The 24,015-nt window shown below is 41.0% G+C and overlaps 1 protein-coding gene across 2 annotated transcripts in view; it reads right to left on the minus strand.

The window, feature by feature from the left end:
* Positions 1–21,792, minus strand: part of UBXN2B (UBX domain protein 2B) — a 28,162-nt gene extending 6,370 nt beyond the window's left edge. Inside the window, exons 1-6 of one of the 2 annotated variants that reach the window (XM_025922957.2) lie at positions 21,662–21,792; positions 17,190–17,293; positions 11,391–11,541; positions 8,536–8,619; positions 7,632–7,741; positions 4,179–4,316 (exon numbers count right to left, since the gene is read on the minus strand). In XM_025922957.2, coding sequence (XP_025778742.1) covers positions 4,179–4,316; positions 7,632–7,741; positions 8,536–8,619; positions 11,391–11,541; positions 17,190–17,293; positions 21,662–21,742 — 668 coding nt within the window. In that variant the 5' untranslated portion in view covers positions 21,743–21,792. Of the gene's footprint in view, positions 1–4,178; positions 4,317–7,631; positions 7,742–8,535; positions 8,620–11,390; positions 11,542–17,189; positions 17,294–18,110; positions 18,222–21,661 lie in introns of those variants that run through there. The other variant, XM_086695739.1, reaches the window with a different exon arrangement.
* Between the last annotated feature and the right edge of the window lie 2,223 nt (positions 21,793–24,015).

The following is a 24,015-nucleotide window of genomic DNA, read 5'->3' on the forward strand; positions in this document are numbered from 1 at the left end:
AAAAACAAAACAGGTTAAAAGAATTTTTTTTAAAAACAGATTCTGACCAGATAAGCTTCTTCTCAAAATATAAAAAGAAAGTACCAGGTGGGGAAACTAGGTAAGGAAAGCTGTTCAATGCATTTCTTTATAAGATGTGTGTATGTCAAAATGAATTTATGTGGAATAATAACATTTGAGAACAGGAATGGATTTACAAGAAGGTTTAGGCCAACCATATCACTTTATAGGAAAAAAACAGAGTCACAGAGATTGAAAGACATTTTCAAAGCCACAAAAGATAGTTAGCTGAGTAAGCTGGTTAGTAAGGTATAAAAACACATTTTAAAAAGTTGTGGCAGGGGCGCCTGTGTGGCTCGGTCGGTTGGGCGTCCGACTTCGGCTCAGGTCATGATCTCACGGTCCGTGAGTTCGAGCCCCGCGTCAGGCTCTTTGCCGACAGCTCAGAGCCTGGAGCGTGTTTCAGATTCTGTGTCTCCCTCTCTCTCTGCCCCTCCCCTGTTCATGCTCTGTCTCTCTCTGTCTCAAAAATAAATAAACGGTAAAAAAAAAAAAATTAAAAAAAAAAAAGTTGTGGCAACTTTAATATTTAGCCTTCAAAGTTATACCTCTTTGTTACTTATTAAAACATTCTCCTTATCATTCAACTGATCAAAATAGGATGACATTTTTGATACACTGTTTGTATGGTTCAAGTATTACGTTAAAAAGAAAAGGAAGAGAAAGAGGGAAGTTAATTGATAAAACAAACTCTCCAGGCAAACTGGAGGGAAGGACGGAGGTTGTCTGGAAGGAGAGTGAGTCTCTTGGTCAGGCGGAGAAGCATCTTCTAACTTAAGAGAGGGCAGTAAGCATGGATTTCCTAAACTTGGAGGCTAAGAGGAATATATTCAGAAACTTAATTCCGGTCAGGCTCCGTTTTCTCAGGGAAGCTGGAAGCAAAAAAAGTCTGCTGAGGGCAGGAAACATTTGGGGTGAGCCCTCTGAGAGTGGGAGCGGGCAGCTTGCCTGTCCGGCATGGGGGCGCCCGGCATGGGGGTGCGAACATCCCCGACAGTGCTGGGCTGCACAGGGGCAGACAAATCCACAGGCTGCACAGCAAGGCAAGGGGCTGCAGAATTGCTGAGATAAGAAAAGGAAGAAAAGGCAGGAAGGGAAGGATTGTTAGATTTTAGAGGACAGAGCCCTTAGGGTCCAGGGGTCGAGATGAAGTCCAAACTCAGAACAGGTGAGTGACAGGTGGGTTCTTTTGCACGGCACAGTATGAGAACAGGCAGCCACTGTTGTTAAGCAGAGAGATTTGCTTCAAATCATGATTTGCATCATCATACACACAAGCTCACAAACCTACAGCGACGGTCACTTACTAGCCCTGCTTATCAGAAACGATTCTGTGATTTCCTGGGTCTTGTTGGGTTCTACTCCAGCTCACGAATTTTTATGCAGGAAAACAGTTTATTCTGCCACTGTACATTTGTAGCTTCAAACCTATGATCTGCTTGCTCCTACGATATTACACGAAGGAACTAGGTTAATATTTTTATTGCATTTAGGTTTTCCTATATTTGTCATATCCCAGTAAAAAATTAAGTTAGCTTCCATCTGTGTAATGTTCTTATATGTATTTTTAAGTTTATTTATTTTAAGAGAGAAAGAGGGAGAGAGAATCCAAAGCAGGATCCGTGTTGTCAGCACGGAGCCCGACACGGGGCTTGAACTCACAACCGTGGGATCCCGACCTGAGCTGAAATCAAGAATCGGTAGCTCCACCGACCGAGGCTCCCAGGCACCCCTATCTTGTGTAACGTTCTGTCTGCAATTCGACTGACGGCTATGGAAAACAATGGACTTATTTCCATTTCTGTTTTGTTTGCCTCTGTTTTGTGATTTCTGTTCAGTCGTCATCTGGAATTCTTAGGAAATGAGCCATTTTAGAAAGTTGCTTTCTGAATCTGTAAAGGTGAACTGTTAGAGAACTTTTATATTTTAACAGACTTCTTAACGTAAAGCCTTCTGAAACGTCCTATGTAGTTCTTCACTTTCTGAGAACGTAACATATACTCTACTACTCTACGTTTCGATTCATGTGCATCCGAGAGGCTCACACCACCATGTTAATCTCCTAGTGTCGTTTCCTACACAGAAGCTGAAAATTCTGAAGACTACATTTCTCAGACGCCCTCGCAGCGAGAACGTAAGCATTACGAGGCCAACGTTTTGCAGCTCTTCTGGTCCCCAAGGTCTTGGGAGGCATTTGATTCTTCTACAGCAGCCATGACAGAATGTTCCAGTGTTTGGTCCCTAGCTTCCATGGGCACTGAGCAGCTGAGGGGGACACAGGAAGTCGTCACTCTAGAAAGTTCTCTGTTGCATTTGTTTCTTCCAGGAAAGCTTGATTTGCTATTTCCAGAAATTCTATAAACTATCCAGGGTTCTGTCAGAAGCCCCTTTTTAAGCAAGTAAGTGGATTCTGTTTTCTACACTCGAAAACCCTGACCAATATGGCTAATGATTAATAACACAGCATTATCACCACTTATTTTTGTCATTTTGTCAGGTATTTTTTGTCATATATTTTGTCATCATTACCTCCTTTCTTTGGGGGGGTCATGTTCTCTAGCTAATTGCCTTATGAGAAGAAAGACTGGTCTTTGTAAGATACAACAATGAGATAACACCCTTATTTTTATGAGTTGAAACTGTCGATTGTAACCACCGGCTCGTCTCAGCTGTCTTTCCCTTTATGCTACTTTCTTCATTTTCAGTTCTAGATTTACTGTTCTACTAACCAAGGTGTGCACTGTAACATTAATTCTTGGTCATAAATTTAAATAAAAAAGAAAGACTATGTACAAAGCAGAGAGATGGCTGGGCATTTTACCTGTGTTCTAAATTAAAAATCAGAATCTGACTAAACATCAAGAAATGAGGAGTGCTACATCTGAAGGTCACAGTTTTAAAAACAAAAGAGAGGAAGAAAACCGTCAGGAGAAAGCTGACCCGTGTTAGTGGTAAGGAGAGAGAAGGGAGAAAATTTCCAAACAGATCTGTGAGTGGGCACTGAAGGCTTTGGGTCCTAAGAGAAGCCAGGGCCACACATGTCCCTGTGTTCCCTACCTGTCTCAGAAGTCAGTGTCTGTCAGGAGAAAAGGATACAGAAAGGGAGACTCAAGGTATGAGAGATGAGCATAAAGAACCGACGTGAATTCTTCCCTATTTTGAGAAACGCGAGGGGAATAGCGAACCAGTGTGCACGGAAAAGAACCTGGATGGGAAGGAATCACGTGGAAAGGAACAAAGGACGCACTGAAAAGGCTGTGATGGAAACAAGGCCCGTGTTACTATTTTACGTGTCACTCGTAATACGTGGACAAAGACAGGGTGACTTTTACCAACAAAGTTCGCAAGATTTCTGAAAATTGTCTTAAGCCACGGCTATCATAAAGGAGTCCGCTCACACACACAAGATGCCACGCACATTGGTTTCTGAACCGTATGCGCCAAAGTCCTAGGGGCTCTTTAGAAACATCTCCAGAGCAATGCCTTCCTTCTGCAATCCAAGCTCAGGTCGTGTGAAATGTTCTCCGTGCTGGGTTTCCCTAACTTGAAGAAAGGGTTTGGTGGCTTTAAATGTGCTGAACACAAACCAACCTCAGCACACAGCTCCTGCTGCGAGAGCTTAGCAGTGCCTTATGGCGGACAGGCAAGCTCACGGCTGAGACCTAAGATGCCGACTGTCTCATCTGATCAACAACCCTTTACAATCTCCCCTTGTGTGCCCGTGTAATCAGAAAGAGGCAGGACCGCACAGGGGTCAAAAGCACCAGCTCGAGCCAGAGTGTGGGGTCTGAGTCCCACAGAGCAACCACTTCCCAGACCCGTCGCCTTGGGTAGACTGCCGCGGCAGCAGGTGAAGTCATCACAGGCTCTATAACCAAGAGTCGTGAAGATTAAGTGACTTCATGTATTTTAAGGTGTTTCCTGGGCCAGGGATGTGGTGACTGCTATCTAGGTATGAGCTACCAACATTATCACTAGATTTGCATATGTAATTCTACCGGCAAGGCCTTCGCAGTTCACGTTTTAGTTTTTACTTTCTAGGTTGTTTTGCTTTTGTTATTCTCGAAGAAAACTCATGCTGGACAAAGACAAGTATTTTTCTCATTTTAGGATTTTACCTTCCAAGTTTTTGTCCTTCTCCACTGAAAGCCTTAAACCTCAGTCTAGGTTTTATGTATTCTTGATCCCGACGGTCCTCCATATCCAAATTCACGTGGCCACCGTGAACCAGCCGCTGAAGCTCCAGGGGAATCTCTCTTTTAAAAAGGGAAAAAGGTTTTAGTTCACTTAAAAAAAAAACCTAATCTACACTGTTGACATTATTACAATCAAGTTGCGAGCTACTCTGGGAAACAGTTATAATACAGAAATTCCCACGATGATGGATTAGTCCCTTTCTTCTTCAAGCTGCCTCACATTATGATGCCTCCAGCTTTGCTTTTCTATTTCAAAATTGCTTTGGCTACTCGGGGTCTTTTGTGGTTCCATTTACATTTCAGGATTGCTTGTTCTGGTTCTGTGAAAAATACTGTTGGTATTTTAACAGGGATTGTGTTAAATGTATGGTTTGCTTTGGGTAGGACAGGCATTTTAACAGTATTTGCTCTTTCAATCCGTGAGCCTGGAAGGTCTTCCCATTTCTTTGTGTCATCTTCCAATTCTTTCACAATGAGGTATTTCACCTCACACCTGTCAGAATGGTTAAAATAAAAAAACACAAGAAACAACAGGTGTTGGCCAGGATGTGGCAAAAAGGGAACTCTCTTGCACTGCTGGTGGGAATGCAAACTGGTGCGCCCGCTCTGGAAAACAGTATGGAGGCTCCTCAAAACATTAAAAATAGAACTACCCTGTGATCCAGCAACTGCACTACTGGGTATTTATGCAAAGAATATAAGAACACTAATTCTAAAGGATACACCCACCCCTATATTTATAGCAGCATTATTTACAGTAGCCAAAACACGGAAGTAGCCCAAGTGTCCACTGACTGATGAATGGATAAAGATGTGCTGTATATACCCAATGGAATATTAGTCAGCCCCCCCCAAAAAAAAAAAACAAAAAAAAAGAACGAAGTCTTGCCGTTTGCGATGATGTGGAAGAAGCCAGAGTATTACGCTAAGTGAAATACTCAAAGACAAATACCATATGACTTCACTCATATGTAGAATTTAAGAAACAAGACAAACAACCAAAGGAAAAGTGAGAGATAAACCAAGAAACAGACGGTTAGCTACAGAGAACACACGGATGGTTATCAGAGGGGAGCTGGTGGGGTATGGGTGAAACAGGTGAGGAGGCTAAGGACTGTACTTGTGCTGAGCACTGGGTGATGTGGGAATTGTTGGATCGTTATATCGTACACCTGAAATGCATGTAACACCGTATGATAACGATACTGGAATCAGAATTTGTAAAAAAGTTGTATCACATTATTCCTTAGTGGTTCTCAATACAGGGACTTTTTGTCATCAGTGATCCTGGAGTGCTTCTAACATTCAGAAAGCCAAACTGTAAGCTGGCAATTTATCCCTAAATAAACACTAGCAAATTCCTATGAGGACATAAGAGTTAATATAGATATTTACTTCTAAACTCTCTGGAAGAAGCTGAAGTTTAAAAATCGATAGGTGTCTTTGATTGTCGAGTGATTCGCGAGTGCTGCCGTACAGGGTCGGGACCCAGGTATGAGAATGGTCTGCCACAGGGGTTCTGTTTGCCGAATCAAGTCTTGTCTTGGGTTCCACAGAATCACTGAATGCCCTGCCTGAGACTCACATGGATGACAACACTGTCGGTAACGTCCGAGTCTAGAACTTCAGGCTTCGGGTCTGTCTTAGAAAAAAGCAAGACACTTTTTGGGGGGCGGGGAGCATTGTATTAATGTACTTCGAAAATTTCAGGAATATGTGTATCATATAAACAGAGAAGACTGCACTTTGGTTTCCTTGGAGCTTTACCAAGCCCCTGACTTCAACGCCACTGATGGTAATTATGTTGCCAAACTCACACACCTCATCATTCTGCGTTTATGTCGGTCACATTTTCTTTGAGAGGTGTAAGACTGCACATAGGTGCGAATTATCTGACTACTATAATTTTGTCTTCTGGTGTGGTCAGATGAAGCAGTTACAAATTAAAATATGTACAATTTTATGATAAATTACTTTCCTTTATTTCAATACATTTAAAGTAAATTTTAGATCATTTTTTGGGGAAATAATATGCAGGGGCAGATTATGTCATCTGTGAGTTCTTCTTTGAGGACAGTGAAGGTGGTGGCACAAAATATTTGTCATAAAAAGAGGAAGGTGATTCTACAGTTGCCAACTACTATCTCATATCAAATCACTGTTTTCAAGGAGTCTTTTTAAAAACTGTTCTTGATCATAATTTTACTTCAAATTAAAACTCCTTTCAGGATACCACGACTGCTTGAATATTAGTCCATAAAGTTTGTGGATTATTTTCATTTAAGAATAAATGAGTTTTGGTCTACATTATAGTACATCCAACACCAGCATGGTCTTGTCTTCCACCATCTTGAAACAAGCATCAATTTCAACAGCAATGTTGATTTTCCCTTAGCAGATCTTCACTTTCCCTAACCAGCTGCTCCCAGCTCTTCCCAGTGACTGCAGGTCTCCCGGTCCACAGCACTGTCTTAAACTATTATTTCCTCATATTTACCCTCGCCACATACTGCCTTCTAGGACAGCTTCCCACCTTTCTCAAGGACTTCAGCATATCACCTACAGCACTTTTTGGTATCCAAACATTATCTCTGTAGAATTCAAATTCAAAATTCATGCTGATTAGTGTTCTAAAAATAGAGGTTCTCGACTCCCTCAACGCCAATGAGTTTCACCTCTACTCCACTTCAGCCACTCTCCTTGGACGTATTTACATCACTTGGAAAAGCCCCAGCTTCAGTTCCTGGATGGAGCATCAGCTCCTACTCCAGCCCCTTCCCTGCTACTTAAATCTCCCACTTACTCACCAACCTTCTCCGTTTAGTTGCGTTTCTACTTAGGAACGATCACATTGATGCAGAAAAGCTTTCATAATCATAGCAAAATCACTTGATGCCTCATCCTTTAGCAAGAAGGGCTGGTGAGCTATGATGTTCGTTAGATGGGTCAGAGCATCGTATAGATGGTTTGATTTCACGAACCACTACCCCAACTAACCTTTTGAAATCTTCTGCCAGCAGTAAAGCCACCTTAAAAATGTTAATATAAGTTGCTGAATTTCAGGTACACATACAATGAGAGTCATCCTGTTAATGGTAAGCAGGAGAGTGGCTTAGTGGATGGACAGCTGCATGCTAATCAATGCACTGACTTATTACATTAAGAGGTTTCTTCCTGGAACTGGGACCATAGCTTGATCAGATTTTGGAAGGGGCCAATGTCTACTGTCCCTCCCCAGCAAGTTAAGAACCAGAGACTTACAGATACCCTTTAGATATTTAAAGATACCCTTCCCTCAGCAACCACTTACATAATACATCCCAGCATCGTGAAAAAGTCCCACCCTAAGTGACAAACAGAACACATACATCTTACCCTTTTTTAACAGACTCCAGAAATTGAGCATTTGGTGGGTCGTGATAAGGTCTCAGTTCTCCATCATCTAAACTGAAACCATTGCTCCACAGTTTAAGCAAAATCTGAACCTTTTGGGCATAGGAAAAAAGACAAAGGCATATAAGAATCCATCTTACTGAACAATCTTAAGCTTCCAATGTGATATTTCACAACATATTAAGCCACCCACTTTATTTAAAACATGGGAGTTATTATTTTTTATTCACAGTTAAAATAAAGACATAAATGAAAGCATGTGTTTGCCAGGCAGATTTGTATGTAGCTTAACAAATCAACAATGGCTGAAATACCAGAGGTCCCACAGCTAGACCCTGGCCTTGAAGTACAATTATTCTGGGTCACCGAGCAAATGAAAGGATTGAGAGCATACAGCTGTCACTCCACACCCACCCTTCTCATTCATCTGTACCCACACTCCTGTCTGCTATAGGGCTTAACCAGTTATGTCAAGGGGCAAGAGAGAATTTCCAATGACCCTCCAAGGCTAAACTATACATATTTAAATGAAATTGTAACTCCAAATTTTAAAAGGCATAAACAAAGAATGACTGTTTACAACTCAGCTATTTCTATATTCTGACAGTCTACCACTAAGGGTAATTATTATCGTATGTACGTAAAGCTCATTTTGATAGTGAATCATACATTCTTTCAACATATAGAAAATATTTACAATCTAAGTACAAGGCATAAGGGAGATACAAAATATAAAATGTGAGACTAAAAGCTTACACATTGATCCTTTTAAAATCCATGCTTCAAAAAATAACAGAAAAGAGATTATATTATCAATTTTTAAATTTAAAACAGCAGTAACTAGAGGCAAATGTCTACAATTTTTCATTTTGGCTACTATACCTACATCTTGCAGTTGGTTTTCTCCATAGATGTATTCAGACCGCTTACAAAAGGAATTGCCCAATCTATATCCTCCACCTGTAAATGACTAAAATACACCGCAAATGAGCGAAAAATTCACTAAGGTTTATAGTGAAAAACGTTATGATAATGTATGATATATATTTTAAAACTAGATCAGTTATAATTAGCCCAACTGGTTTGCACTTTCGAGGAAAACTTTTTATTTAAATGAAGCTCTTATGTTACAGAGAAGTATACTCAAGTAAGATACTATGTTTCTTCCCTAAAAACATTAGTGACTTGAGTTGAAATAATTTAGACCAATCTTAAATTTAAAAATGCATTTACAGGGGCGCCTGGGTGGCTCAGTCGGTTGGCGGCCGACTTCGGCTCAGGTCACGATCTCGCGGTCCGTGAGTTCGAGCCCCGTGTCGGGCTCTGTGCTGGCAGCTCAGAGCCTGGAGCCTGTTTTGGATTCTGTGTCTCCCTCTCTCTCTGCCCCTCCCCTGCTTGCTCTCTGTCTCTTTCTCAAATAATAAACATTAAAAAAAAATTTTTTTAATGTATTTACACACTGAAATATCTAATTTCAAGTACAAACAGATTTTAAAAAGCCACCATTCATATTTTATGTCTTATTATAAAAATTATGTTTAAATCATATTTCACAAAGTAAATAACAGTTTCACAGAGCTAAGGAAGAATTTTATAAATGGGTATAAATTACTCTGAAGAAAGGCTGTATATTTATTTTATAAGCTGCTTTTATTCAACTGTTGCAGTCAACTATGATTGTACTTTTTGTTTTATTACACTGATCACAAGGTCTTCTATTTTTCAGGGAGGAAGGCTTACGAAGTAAAAATACCATTCCTTTTAATCACTTTCCATATCATAAATACGCTTTTAATGATCACATTCCTTTCTTTTCTACAGACTAAACAATCCATAAAAAGAAAAAGATACATCGGACTTCGTCAAAACTAAAAACTTCTGTTCTGTGACAAGCCCTGATAAGAGGGTGAAAAGACCCGACTACCATCTGGAAGAAAATATCTGCGATCCAGGGGCACCTGGGTGGCTCAGTCAGTTAGGTGTCCAACTCGATCTCAGTTCAGGACATGATCTCCGGGTGGCATGACTTTGAGCACCGCACGGGGCTCTGTGCTGGCAGCAAGGAGCCTGCCTGGGATTTTCGCTCTCTCTTCTGCCCCGCCCAGCTTGCGCTCTCTTAGTCTTTCTTCCAATACATATATATACACACATATACATATACACGCGCATGTACGGATATATATATATGATATAGATTTATAAATGTATGTAAGTACGCATAAGTATAAATACATATGTAAATACATATACATATGTATGTAAATATAAAAATATATATGTATATTTGAATGCATATATTTGACAAAGGACTCATACCTATTGAAATCTCTAAAGAACTTCCAAAACTCAACAGTAACAAAAATCCAATTTGAAAAGAGGCCGGGGCGCCTGGGTGGCACAGTCGGTTGAGCGTCCGACTTCAGCCAGGTCACGATCTCGCGGCCCGTGAGTTCGAGCCCCGCGTCGGGCTCTGGGCTGATGGCTCGGAGCCTGGAGCCTGTTTCCGATTCTGTGTCTCCCTCTCTCTCTGCCCCTCCCCCGTTCATGCTCTGTCTCTCTCTGTCCCAAAAATAAATAAAAAAACGTTGAAAAAAAAAAAATGAAAAGAGGCCAAAGTCATTTTGCAGTGGGGGAGAGGAAAGATAATGGCAAATAAACACATGAAAAGATGTTGCACACCACTAGCCACCAGGAAAACGCAAAATGACGTCACTGGCCGTTAGGAAAGCGCCAACGAAAACCACAATGAGTTACAACCACACACTTACCACAATGGCTAAAATTTGAAATCGCGACAATACCAAACCCTGGCGAGAATGGACAAACTGGCTCTGCCGTTCACTGTGAAGAGTTCGGCAGTTTCTAAGAAACTAAACATACGCTTACCTTATGACCCAGCAACTGGACTCCTGGGCATTTATCCCACAGAAAGGAAAACTGACATCCACACGAGAATGTGGACACGACTGCTCACAGCAGCTTTATCTGTAATCGTCCCAAACTGGAAACACCTCAAACGTCCCTCAGTAAAGCAAAAGGTTCGACCAACTGTGGCACATCGATACCATGAAGTGCTACTCTGGACTAAGGAGAACCAGGTACTGAGACGCTCAGTAACTCCGATGATCTCCAGGGCATGGAGCGGAGTGAAGAAAAGCTAATCCCAAAAGGTCACATACTATTACTGTATCATCCCACTTGTATGACGTTCTCAGCGTTACGACGTTACGGAGTTGGAGAACAGGGTTAGGTGGCAAGAGGTTAGGGATGGGAAGAGGGTGTGACCACAGCGGGGTCCGCCATGAGGGAGATCCTCGTGATGGCAGAGCGGTACCTTGACGGGGCTGACAATTACACAAATCTACACGTGAGAAAACGACACAGAACTATATATGTACATGGTACCAGCGTCAGATCTTGGCTTTGATTCTGTACAATTATGTAAGATAGAACCACCGGAGGAAACTGGGTGAAAGGCACGTAGAACCTCTTTGTGTGCTTTTCGCATATTCATGTGAATCTATAATTATTTTTTAAGGAAGGGTAAACAGGCAAGTTTCACAGAAACGTAAAAACTTGCTGCGACTTTCAATCATTAATGGATTATAATCTTATAAAAATAGAGCAAATGTTTAAAACAGAAACATGTAGTCAGAAAACAATGCTTCCAAATAAGATAAAAACCTATAGACGAGATCAAATATATAAACAGTGTATTTCAGTTTTAAATTCAGCACTTACCTTAGATTTGTTATCACCTGAAGCTCTTGTGGCTTCATTCAGAGGGACAGCCCCATGTTCTCTTGCCTCTTTGAAAAGTTCACTCACAATCTTCCCAGTTGAAGGTTGAACTATATGTAATCCACTGTATTCACGTTCACTTGAATAGAACCTTTCGACATTAAAGTTCATGAAGAAAAACTCAGAATGCAAACATAAACTCCTTTGAAGTAAAAAGCTACAGTCTTAGGACATGACCTTTGTTTAAGAAGAACCATTTCTATGACTTCTGTGGAAATTCTTAATTTTAAAAATGGGATTAAGGAATGAAATAGTAAATGCTTCATACACTTTCTCCTGATGGGGTTTGTGGGGAGTATGGCAGTCAAATTCACATCCCACACGAGAACTGGCTTGTCAATTCTCCCATCCCCTTTCTGTAAGTGCTTAGCAAACGCATCTCTCGCACAACGTGGGCACTCTTGGTGTGGTGGGCAAAACAGCGCTTACAATCAGAATTAAGTCTCTTCCCCTGATGAATCCACATTCAGTAGGGACCTACTTAGTGAAGGGACCTACTCCCACACAGGGAATTTATTCCTCAGAGACTTTTGGATTCAAAAATTATAATTCCCTGTATCAAAGGTACATAATGTAGACCACAATTTTTCCAGTGTATCAGCTACATAGTGACTAATTTCTAGTCTGACTCCAACTTCATAATGGTCCTAGGGAACATAAAATTCACATCATGTTTTACATAAGATTTTACCTATTTTATCTTTCAAGATTTTTTTTTCAGTCAAGAGTATCAGAAAATATAACCAGTGAAATATCAACATGGAGACAACCAGAATAAGATAACAAACCTCATATGTTCAGTTCTAAATCTGTCCTGAACTGACTCACAAAACAAAGAGGGGAAATTACATCAATACTGCAGGCTGAGAATAGCCTTTCTAGAAGACTTTCTGCAAAATTAGTATATGGAAAACGGGACAGAAAAGACAGAATGGCAGAATGGCTCTTAATTCACTGTAAGCGAAGGAAAAAATCCACCTGGAGAACAGGTGGGCACCATCAGAACCCTGCGAACACAAGACCAGCTCGTGATTGCTGAGGACAGGGGTGCGGTGGGCTGGACCCCATCCTGCTAGGGCACTAGGCAAGCACAGAGGTGAGTCTGCCCAGAGCAGCAGACAATGGAAGCCTCAGGGGCCAAGCTTATCCTCAGAGGGCCGGATAGATCAGGCAAGGCCGAACAGTGCCACAGCTGGCTCTTAAGGCGAGTGGTGGTACACGGTGGGGTAGCAGAGGATTTAAGGCAGCTGTGCGCAAGGAAAGGAAGAGGAAGGAGGAAAGGAAAACAAAAAGAAAAGCTGCCTGGTGCAGCTATTTCCTGTTGTAGCTCCTTCCCATGTCTCTATTCTGGAAAGCACAACTATGTATTTCCTTTTTAGCTCAGTCCTGGTTACAAAGACCTTACGGGAAAAATGTGACATGGGAAAGGATTTACTAGTTCCTTTATGGTTAATATTTTCTTTCCTGTTTAAGAAACCTTTGCCTACCTGAAGGTCGTAGAGATATTCCCCTTTCTTCCAGAAGTCTTATTTTATTTTTCTTATTATATGTTATTTCCCTATTTATATTTCCTTTTATATTTAGATCACAATCCATCCGTCTCTCCTCTTTCATAATTAAGTACGCCTATATCCTTGACTCTTGTCCTCAAACGTGAACTCCTCTGATCATCAAAACATTTGTGCACTTCCCTAGGTAACGACCTCTTCTACAGGCGATTCTCAAGTATGTTTTTAGCCTCCTGTGACTTACGGGGTCCAGGGCTGAACTTAAAAGCACCTACTGAATCGAATTCATCTCTCCAAAACTAAACCTGTATTCCGCACACAAATCTTCTCATGAACAGTCACATTTTTTCCCTGTACATCCTGTAGGTCTCTTTCCTACTCAGTTGCTCCCTATATCCCACGTTACCATGTTTCTACAGTAAATTCTTTGGAAGTATCCCACACTGATTGTACTCTTTCTCCTCCATTCCACTGACGCCACTTGAGTCCAAATTTTTATTGCCACATTTCTTAGATTACCGTCACTGTTTTCTTCTTAATTTCTCTCCTTATCTTGTTCTCCCCATTACTATTAATTTTACACTGTATCGCCAGTCCTATTTTTCTAAAATATATAACAATAGCTAACACTTATCAAGGAGTAACTATGTGCTCATTTAATCCTCATAACAGTGGTATTATCTCTGATTTACAGAGAAAACTAAGGCTTAGGGAGTTTCAAAAACTTGTCCATTGGCAAAACCTTATTAAAACAGAGAGGAAAAAAAATTAGAACTGAGGTGTATCTGTCTCTAGAAACAAAGCTTTTCTCACTGTGTTGCAGTTTTTAGCATAAAATTTACATTAAAAAACATATGCTGGCTTTCCATTGCCTTCTACACAAGTACAAGCCCCTTTGGCATTCAAGGCTGTCTGCCCATAACGTGGCTCTATCCAGGTCTGGCTATGTAATTTGCGGGGCTCAGTGCCAAACGAAAAGGAGTCTCTCTGCTCAAAATTTGTTAGGAATTTCAATATAGTAACGGCACAACACTAACCCCAGCACGGGGCCTTTCGCAGCATGGGGCTGTGTGTGAATGCGTAGGTCACAAGGCCAGGAAGCACTCTATCTAGCCAACCTTATCTGCAGCTGGTCTACTAAAGTTCTGCTAGCTCCTACTCGGATCCCTCTCATCATACTTACCATTTTCTCCTCTGTGCCCATTTGTTTAGGAACCCTGTCCCTTGTCTTTTGTGGTACCTGTATCCTAATAATCTTTTAAGGTCCAGCTAGGTTCCAACACTGTGCTAGTCATCTTAAACACTTATCCCATTTAATTCTCAAAATAAAACTACTGCCTGATGACTCAAAAGAACTTTTTTTTAAGTTCTCAAATTTTTGAATAACTCCAATTTCATAGTCGTCCAGTGTGAACAAGGAGGCACATTGTTTTTAGGTTCTGTTAGATGTCAACTTTTGCAGACGAATATGTTAAAGCTGGTGTCAGGCTATCTTCTGAGTTCTGTAGATTCTATCCCTCCTCTCCTAAATTACAAACATAGACCACATTACGTGCAGAGTTCCAGACAGTGAAAATATACTGGATTTAAAAATGACAATGAGCAGAGAAATAATTTGATATGCAATTCTGCCCAAGAAAGTGAACCATGAAAATAAGCAGGTCTTCTGTACCAAATAAAGCAGCAGAAATGCAATGAAACTGAGTATATGTCAATGTGGAGGATGGAATGAAAAGAATTATATACTTAGTATTAGGAAATAGCATACTGAGTTAAAAAAAAAAAAAAAGATCGCCAATAACTTGCTTCATTGTATTCTAAGCAGATTAAACACAGCTTAAGCCTCAGTCAATATCTTTTAGGGCAGCTTCTCCTTTTGGGTATGTAAATATTTCCAGAGATCAAATCTGAGGCACAAAGTTCTTCAAAATGGCATTACCAAATTGCAACTATTAATGGCAACACTGTTTCAGACAGGACAAAATAAAAGAGAAAAAAACCATTCATTAAAATATCTTAAAGATTCAGGTGCCTGGGCAGCTCAACTGGTTTTGCATCTGACTTCCACTCAGGTCATGATCTCACAGTTCGAGCCCCACATCAGGCTCGCTGCTGTCCAGCCTGGAGCCTGTTTGGAACCACTGCCTCCCACTCTCAGCCCCTAACCTGCTTGTGCTCTCTCAAAAATAAATAAACATGAAAAAAAAAATCTTGGGGCGCCCGGGTGGCTTAGTCGGTTAAGCATCCGACTTCCGCTCAGGTCATGATCTCAGGGTCCATGAGTTCAAGCCCCGTGTTGGGCTCTGTGCTAACAGCTCAGAGCCTGGAGCCTGCTTCAGATTCTGTGTCTCCCTCTCTCTCTGCCCCTCCCCTGCTCATGCTCTGTCTCTCAAAAATAAGTGTTAAAAAAAAAAAAAAAACTTAATGATTATATTTGAATAGCAAGGAAAACATTAATACACTAACCTTATTATAAGTAGTCAACTATTTTGTTATATCGTAAACAAATTAAGTTGTTCAAAATACGCTCAAGTTGGCGAAACAATGGTCAAACAGTTAAAGAATAAAACTTTGGTACTTAAATATTTTAAGTATTTTCAAAACTTTGGAGAATGTGTAAGTCAAGAAGTTAAAATATATTGTATATATATTTTACATATATATGTACATACACATATACGTGTCAAAAATGAAAAGGACAGGATATTCAAACAGTGCCAAGATACCAAGCTGCCGATGTACAAAAGAAAAACCGTGTCTTACAACGGAATGATGTGGTGATCTGCCCCTTTATCAAGTGAACATATCACCAATAGTGAGAAAATCTGAAATTACATATGGCTCCTGATGTGATATAATACAGGGCAGACAGTATCACTTACTAGTATCCTTGACAAATATGTTTAACAAGAATCTAATGGTGAAGAAACAATGACCTTGAATGTCAATGTAATGAATTTTGGATTATACAGCTGAGCTAAGAGCAAACAATGAACAGATGAGGAGGAGAATGCTCTGGATTCAGATTCAAAACCAGCACAATCAAGTGGATGGCATGGCCATTGGTTAGATCCTAAATCCAAAAAAGGCTTGAAGAGATATTTATGGACTAGACATTACAGGATTTCAGGAAATTACTGTTCATGTTCTCAGCTGTGATATGTTACCAGGTGATAAAGGTGTATGTGCCTCTTTTTAGTGGACAGTCTATTGAAGTATCTAATGAAACGTTATGATGGCTGCAATTTGCTTCCAAGTAGTTGAGTAAGAGAGTGTTTTTACAGATGTAATGCTGTAACATGTTAACAACCGGGGAATATAGGGAAAGCATATACAGCATACATTCATTGTACTAATCTTGTGATTACCTATGGGTTTGAAAATTCATAAAATAAAAAGTTTGGGGACAAATTTTCTTTCTTCTCATTCATGTCCAAAAAAGGTACATCATTTTTATCTCCCCTACAGAAAAAAGGATGTGGAGTAGTGACAAACAAAAAAGAAAGGATAGTTTCTAGTGAAGTCTTAAATTTCTGGTAAAATGACAGACCTTCTGTGAATGAGATATAATGGAAAAATTCCAAGTTTCTCCACAGTGATGAAATTCGCAGTATTAAAATGACATTAATGAAAACATTGCTAGAAACAGGAAAACTCATGGTAATGAAGTATACCTGGCTCTCATCTCTTAAATCTAGTGGTTTTCCTTCTAGTTCAGGGGTTTAACAATAGCAAACACTGTCTAAGAGATCACTTATTTGATGGGTCATCATCCGTGAAAGCACAGACAGGTTCCCGAAGTTCTAGGTTCTTAAATGGAGGATAGAAGGCATATAGGGACTCCATGAGTGGGTTTTCAGAAACACAAATCCTTAAAAACAATTAATAAAATTGTGCGTAAATGCTATCTTGTGGGGAGATGGGCTATAGCTTTTGTCATATCCTCAGTGTGTCCTATGACTCAAAAAGGACCACAGTGTCCAACAAAAATACTATTCAGTGTGTATTTCTTTATGATGTCTACCAAAGTATCAGGACTTTAAGACAATTTTTCCATAAGTATGTTTTAGCCTTCTATTATTGTTCTAGGAATACTACCTAAATAATACGTACTTTAGAAATTATAGTTTTAGAAAAAATTCCCAAGGCCATTTAAAATAAGAGGATTGGTGAACTAAAAAGAAATGCAATGTTTAAAACCAAAACAAGACAAAAACAAAACAAAACTTACCTCTGAGGTGGTGTTCGTGGGCTTTTAAAGACTGCAGCATTAGGTCTATCAGATTTGGAAGATTTGCATTTCACTTCATCTTCATATAATTCCGCCAAGGCCAACTATAAAACAACAGATTTGTTATGAAGTATAACTAACCCTAGGAATGAACTCTTACAGACAAGTAGAAACGAAGAGTAGAATATTAACTTGTGATTGAGTCGTAAATTTTTTTTAAGTTTATTTATTTATTTTTGAGAGAGAGACACAGAGAGAGAGAGAGAGAGAGAGAGAGCGCGCGCGATCAAGGGAGGGACAGAAAAAGAGAGAGAAAGAGAGAGAAATAGGGAATCCCAAGCAGGCTTTGCACTGTCAGCGCAGAGCCCCATCTGGGGCTCCATCCCAGGAACCGTGAGCTCATGACCTGAGCTGAAATCAAGAGTGGGTCGCTTAACTGAGTGAGCCACCCAGCTGCCCCTGAGTTGTAAAAGTTTTAATGAAAAATAAAGGCTGCTGCTTCAGAGGACCTCCTTCCAAAATAAAACCAAAGTATCTCTCACTTGATAAAACTAATCAAAATGCCACATACACTAGAATAAATTAAAGTCACAATAACTGCTTAATTGTTTTCAAGTAACTATTCACCTGTTTCAAAAACTGCATTTGATAATATTTTCAAAGTTGGGTGTATAATTTTCCTATAATTAAAGAAAAATACTTGAAGATGTTTCACACTCATGTCAGTCTGCTCTGATAAAAATTATTTCATTTAGCTGTTTAAGTTTTCAAAATCCAAGCACATAAAATAATTTCAAAATTATTCTATTTAAAACTTTAACAGACATCTGAATTTCATCAAGTTTACGCAAATGAACTTTTAAAAATATAAGATAATAAATTGTACATATGGTTTATATAACTTTTAGAAAGCAGTATTACCAAATAATGCGTTATAGATACATGGCTGGGTACCTTCAAAATGGAAAGAAAAATCCAACATAGTTCTTGAAATTGGAATTTTAGAAAGTTATTCATAAAATTTCAGCATTAAGTTATTTTGTTGCCACTTCTGACAACTTGAACAATTCAAAAATTTCCCTTAATGTCCCCCAAATAGGCATGATCATCTCTGGAAATCTTTTGGGAAAAAAGTAACCAAAAATGATAATTAGAGGGAATGAATGCTGGGATTCATGATGTCCCTGCAGCATCATATGGTGTAAGTTCATTCGTAAATGTTACAAAGAAATTTAATTTATATTAGTTGACATAGCAAAAGACACCACACCAGAAAAGGAAATGATTACTTAAACGGATCAAAATAAACTAAAGTACTGGTCAGAACCAACAGAACAACAACAAAATATCCGTCAAATAAAGAGATGAGAATGTGTGCATTATGAAGTAATGAAGCATGTGAATCATCAGGACGGAAAGTTCCACGGGCTAAACAATGAGATTATGAAGCTATTTCAATTGCACAGAGGGAATAAAGCACATAAGCACTGATCATCTTTTTTCTAGAATTTAAAATGTGAAGAGCATGAAGCGAAACCTGACGGAAAACTGAGAATGAGAATAATCAAGCAGACAGCAAAAGATGAAAACTCCTGGAATTCTCAGTCTTAGAGTGACAAGTGCCAGAAGGTATGGTTTTTATACAGAAGAACAACATCACCATTACCGGGGAAGCTTTGAAAATGCACATACTCCGGCCCCACCCTGACCCAGTGAGTGAAAAACTCTTGGGGTGGGGGGAGGAGCCTGCAATCTGTGCTGTATCAAACCTTCTAGATGATTCGGACACGCACTAAATTGAGAACCAATGATATGGAATACTGATAGCCATCAGGATTAGGATACTTGTGGCAACTGTAACACAGGATCAGACATTCTTATTCTTTTGCCCACTTACAGAACTCCACTATCTCCCCCAACCCGTCCTAACTCTCCTAAGTACTGAAGTCATCTCTAATCACCCCCAACTCCAATCTATAGGGAAACACAGCACTGAGAACAGAAACCTTTTTTCTTTTGATACGATTCTGGAGGAAAACTGGGACAGAAGGATACAATTAAATATGTTAACCAAGTGTTAAACCCATGTGCGTGTGGATTGATTGAGGGGAACCAGAAGAGAGAAAAGTCTCTGAAAATGTTCAGAAACTTACGAACACTGAGGTTTTTAGGGTTAGTATTGTCACTCACAACCCCATCCTAAGCCTTCCCACTGAATGTTTCCCACTTTGGGGGTACAGGAAGGGAGCTAAGATCTGCTCTTGGTTTGTTATACAAAGGAGATTTTTGCGGTTTGTGAGTCAGAGGCTCACAGTGCCGGGAGGCTTTCTGGGGGACAGCCGTCCATGTTTCCTCCTGTGCTAAATGAGGAAATCTCTTCTGACTTAGATGCCAACAAACCCTACACTGCCTGGCAGCTAACATATACATACTTAGGGGTGTCTTTTGCGTGTTCCAATTAGTAATACATTACTCCTTTCCTCGACAATATTGTGACTCTTAGAACGAGCTTTCCAGAAAGAAGTATCTGCTGAAAAGTACACTTAAAAAAGCAGAGCTAGATTAGACAATAACGAGACGATAAAACAATAACTGATATTAAAGAAACTCATTGGGGAGAAGAACATCATTCTTTTAAACCTACTCTATTTCTTCGTACATCATCACTTTGGTTGTTTTCAGGTTTATTCGCAAGTTCTTCGGATGCTTATTAAATTCTAAAGGAAACATTATCAATACTTAATGTATTTAATATCCAACTCACGTTCATAAGATATTAGTTATCCACCTACCAACCTACCAGAAAGTAGATAAGAACAAAAAATCCCTATCCTCTAACTGATGGTGAAGAGGTCGGCATTCTCCAATTAGTGACATTCACCAAAACATCTGTAACCATTAATCATATCAAATCCCCTGCCTTAGGTCTGTAAATCTGACAAGTATCAGGCAATCATGAACCAAACTTTTCTCATTTTTCACATGAAAAGAAGAAATGGATTGAAGTTAGAGACAGGATATTAAGTTACAGGGTTTTCACTTTAATAGTATTAGAATGGACTAACCAGTTAAAGGTATAGTATTCTCCTCCTTTAAAGAAAAAGGAACCAAATATTTACCAAGCAAGTATAGAGCCCAAGATACTATGGGGGTGCATGGGCACTTTATAGACATTTCATTCCTGACACCACCTACATCACCCCTAGATTACAAATAAAGACACTGAGGATCATCAGAGGGATTAAGACATTTCTGACATTCACAAGTCTACTAAGTGGCAGGACCGGTTTCCCCCACCATACCATGTTGCTTCTTAAGGAGGGTAGTCTACAACAGAAAAGAAGAAGTAGATGGTAACTACCACTGAATTAATTTACGAGCACTGGGACTATTCCCCATTCAGTTTGTCTTCTAACCTGACACTGAGCTCTCCATTCTCCAAATTCTTCATTTTATGTCCTGCTTAACTTGGCATTCAATCATACTCCGCCTTAAAATGCTGTGTTCAACATATTCATATATTATTTCTGCAACAAATAGACAGAAATGCCTTTTCCCCTTCTATCCCCTTCAAGAGTGGCCAGTACCAACTGTGGATTTGATGTCCTACTCGTCTCTTCATTCTGGGGGGTTTAGCGGAACGATGCATGGCAGGTGGTTCAATACTTGTTCAAAGAAGCAGAACTGAAGGTGTAACTGCATCAGAACTTCTCTACCAACGCATGCAGATTCCGTGTCATTTACTTCTAATTACACAGCTTATGATGATTGTTTACTTGTTGAATTTGTATCAACGGTCTTATGAGACAGGGGGGAAAAAGCTTAAATGAGGACAGTAGGGTTAAGTGTCTGAGAAAGCGAGATTTGCCCCATTCTTATTTAGCTAACTAATGTCATCATGAAGTTTTAAGCCGCCGTTTCTTATGTGCAATGTTTCACGCACTAGTTTCTACAACGAGGATGCACAGCCTTAGGATGAAATACCTTAGCTCCCCTTCTAAAAGGGAAAGGCTCCCTGATTAAAAGCAATCATTTTTATACACAAGTAATCCAGACAGAAAACAGCCTCCGAGACAAGAAAGATCAAGCCGGCACGTATCGTTACTTATAAAGTGACCGCTGATTGCCCGCGGCCACCGGAAAGCTTTCTTCTACAAGAAGTCTCCCGAAGGCGGCACCAACCAGTGAGCCACCCCACACACAATGCCATTTTAAATGTACGGTTGCTTCTTAAATTGCAAATCGGGTGGAGGGGAAAGAGGCGCGGGCACCAGAGCGTTGGGCTCGGGCACCTGTTTCCACGAACACCACTGTCCGCTGCACCGCCCTGGGGAGACCTGCATCGCGGGAGTTACAATTCGGTCCCCAGGCGGGGTCTGGCGAGGGCTCGGCCGCGGCCAGGGGCGGCCGCCGAAACGCACCCCGCCGCGCAGCTCCCGCCGCCGCGCCCCGCCCTCGGCCGCTCGCCGCACCTGCAGATCCCGCGCGCTCGGGGGCCGCGGCCCAGAAGACCTCTCCTGTTCCCCCGGATCGGGGCCACCGCCTTCCGCCATCTTGCACCTGCTCACAGGCGCCTGCGCCGACGCGCGTTGCGCGACTTCCGGGCCGGTTGCCCGGCAACCGCGGGAGGGGCGGTGCCTGCGCGCCCCCACCTCCCCGGAGCGTGGGGCGCGCGTCGCCCTTTTCCGGCGCCGTCCCTCCTGGGCCTTAATCCTCTTTTCCTTAAAGGAAGTAGGCTCGGAGACTTTTTGCCGCAGGGACGTATCTACGTAAGCCGCGCGCTGTGTCCGCCACGCGCCTGGTGGTGGTGTAGGCCGTCCTACAGGGCGGCGTAGACGTGTAGGTTCTGTTAACTCAACAATGGAAACGTCCTCTGGACGCATTGTCTGTTAAAAATCGCAACCTTACTTTTCTGGTCTTGGTCAAATTAGCCCGTCTTCCCCAGCAAAGACTGGGTGGTACGCTCGCCCCCAGTGCGTGAATCGGTGTTGAGGATGAAGAACACAGTGAAAGTTCTTTGCACGCAGAGCTGGAGACTGCGAAACCCTCTTCATTCATCTGAGATGTGTTTAAACTCCTCGTGTCTTATTCCAGACACTTTTATGCCCCCGAGGTGCAAAGGTAGAAAATAGTAGGCCCCAGTCATTCTAAAACTCACAATCTAGTGGGGAAAAGAGAGATGTAAACAGATAATAAAATGCGATTTGCAATAGAGCTTTGCATTGAATGGTATGAGTGGGATGTGGGGTGTGAAGGAGAGTATTTTGCTGGTACCTGCCCTGTGCACCCTGCTAGGTGCGCTCCGTGTGTAATCCCGTCTCTCTGTTCGTTACGTACTGTTATTATCGTGTTGTACCCGAGGAGACCAGACGGTAAATAATGGCTGGATTCACCCTGTTGTAAATGGCAGTCCAGGTACCAAATCCGGTATTGGCGGTTCCAGTATTCTTTTTTTCATACAACATCTGCTCTAGAAATCCCTGGCTCTTCGTTATGTTCCATAGTGCCAAGGACATTTTGGCCGAATCTTAAAGGATAAGTACTTCCAATCGACTACGGACCAAAAGGGATCACCAGGAATGGCATTGGTTTGAGACGCCACGTTCATGTTGATAAAGTACTACATGGTTGAAGCTTAGGGGAAATGACAAAAGATAGAAATGGGTTGGGTGGGGTACAGATCTAGACTGAAGATGTAGGCTTAGCACAGACAGGTTCTGAAAGATCTTGTCTTAGTGAAGAGATTGAACCTTACCTCTCGGCCAGTGATTCTCAAGTGTTGCTGCGCATTAGAGCTCACATCAGAACCCCCTTCCCTCCCCACTTAACCCCAGAAACTCGAATTTAATTCATATGGGGTGGGACTCAAGCTCATATTTTTTTTAAGTTGCTTCCCAAGTGGACTTTGCTTCTGGCCATGACTTTGCAGCTGGCACTAGACTTGCTCTTGTTGCATCCACACGACTCCTGAAACAGAATGCTATGGGTACCAGTGACAGTCACAACAAAGTTTATTGCAATGAGAGGCAAGGCAAACCAATCGATCGGGACCGACACTCTTGACCAGAGTGTGGTCTCAAACAGCCGGGGTACCGAGTTTTTAGAGCCGACCACATTGTCTTATTATCACCTGGGAACAGAACAAAGGCATAGTTCCCAGGTGGAAACAGTTCAAACAGGCCCTTGCCCCAATCCAATCAAGCGCTAATCCATCCCTTGATTGATAGGATAAGGCTGTTATCTCTTAACCTATAGTGTTAAAACAAAGCTGTTATCTCTTAAGGCTACAAGTTAGCCCTACGCTTACACTCTCACTCCCAACAATTAAAAAACTTGTACATGAAATAACTGTTTTCAGATATTGAATAACAGGAAGTACAGGTCTGTGATATCCCAGAGAAGAGAAACAAGCAAGATGAGCTGTGTTTGCTCTGACTTTCTGCCTGGAACGCTCACACAGTGCTGGTAGGAATGGAGAATGGCACAGCCCCTTTGCAAGATCATTTCTTCTAAAGCTGAATATTCAGTTATCATAAGGCTTAGCATTTCCACTCCTAAGATTGACCCAAGAGGAATGAAAACAGGTTTACAACAATATTTGTACCCAAATGTCCATAGAAGCTGCATTCATAATAGCTCCGAACTGGAAATAATCCAAATGCCCATCAGCAACTGAATGGGTAACATTTTGATAAGTTCATACAGTGGAATGCTACTCAACAGTAAAAAGGGAGAAAGTATGGACTCACACGCCATGGACGAATCTCAAAGACATCTTGAGTAAAAGAAGCCAGATGCGAAAGAGTAAATATTGTGTGATTTAATG

The sequence above is a fragment of the Puma concolor genome, chromosome F2 (genome assembly GCF_028749965.1).
Source record: "Puma concolor isolate L17-30 chromosome F2, mPumCon1.1.hap2, whole genome shotgun sequence".
Lineage (NCBI taxonomy): Eukaryota > Metazoa > Chordata > Mammalia > Carnivora > Felidae > Puma > Puma concolor.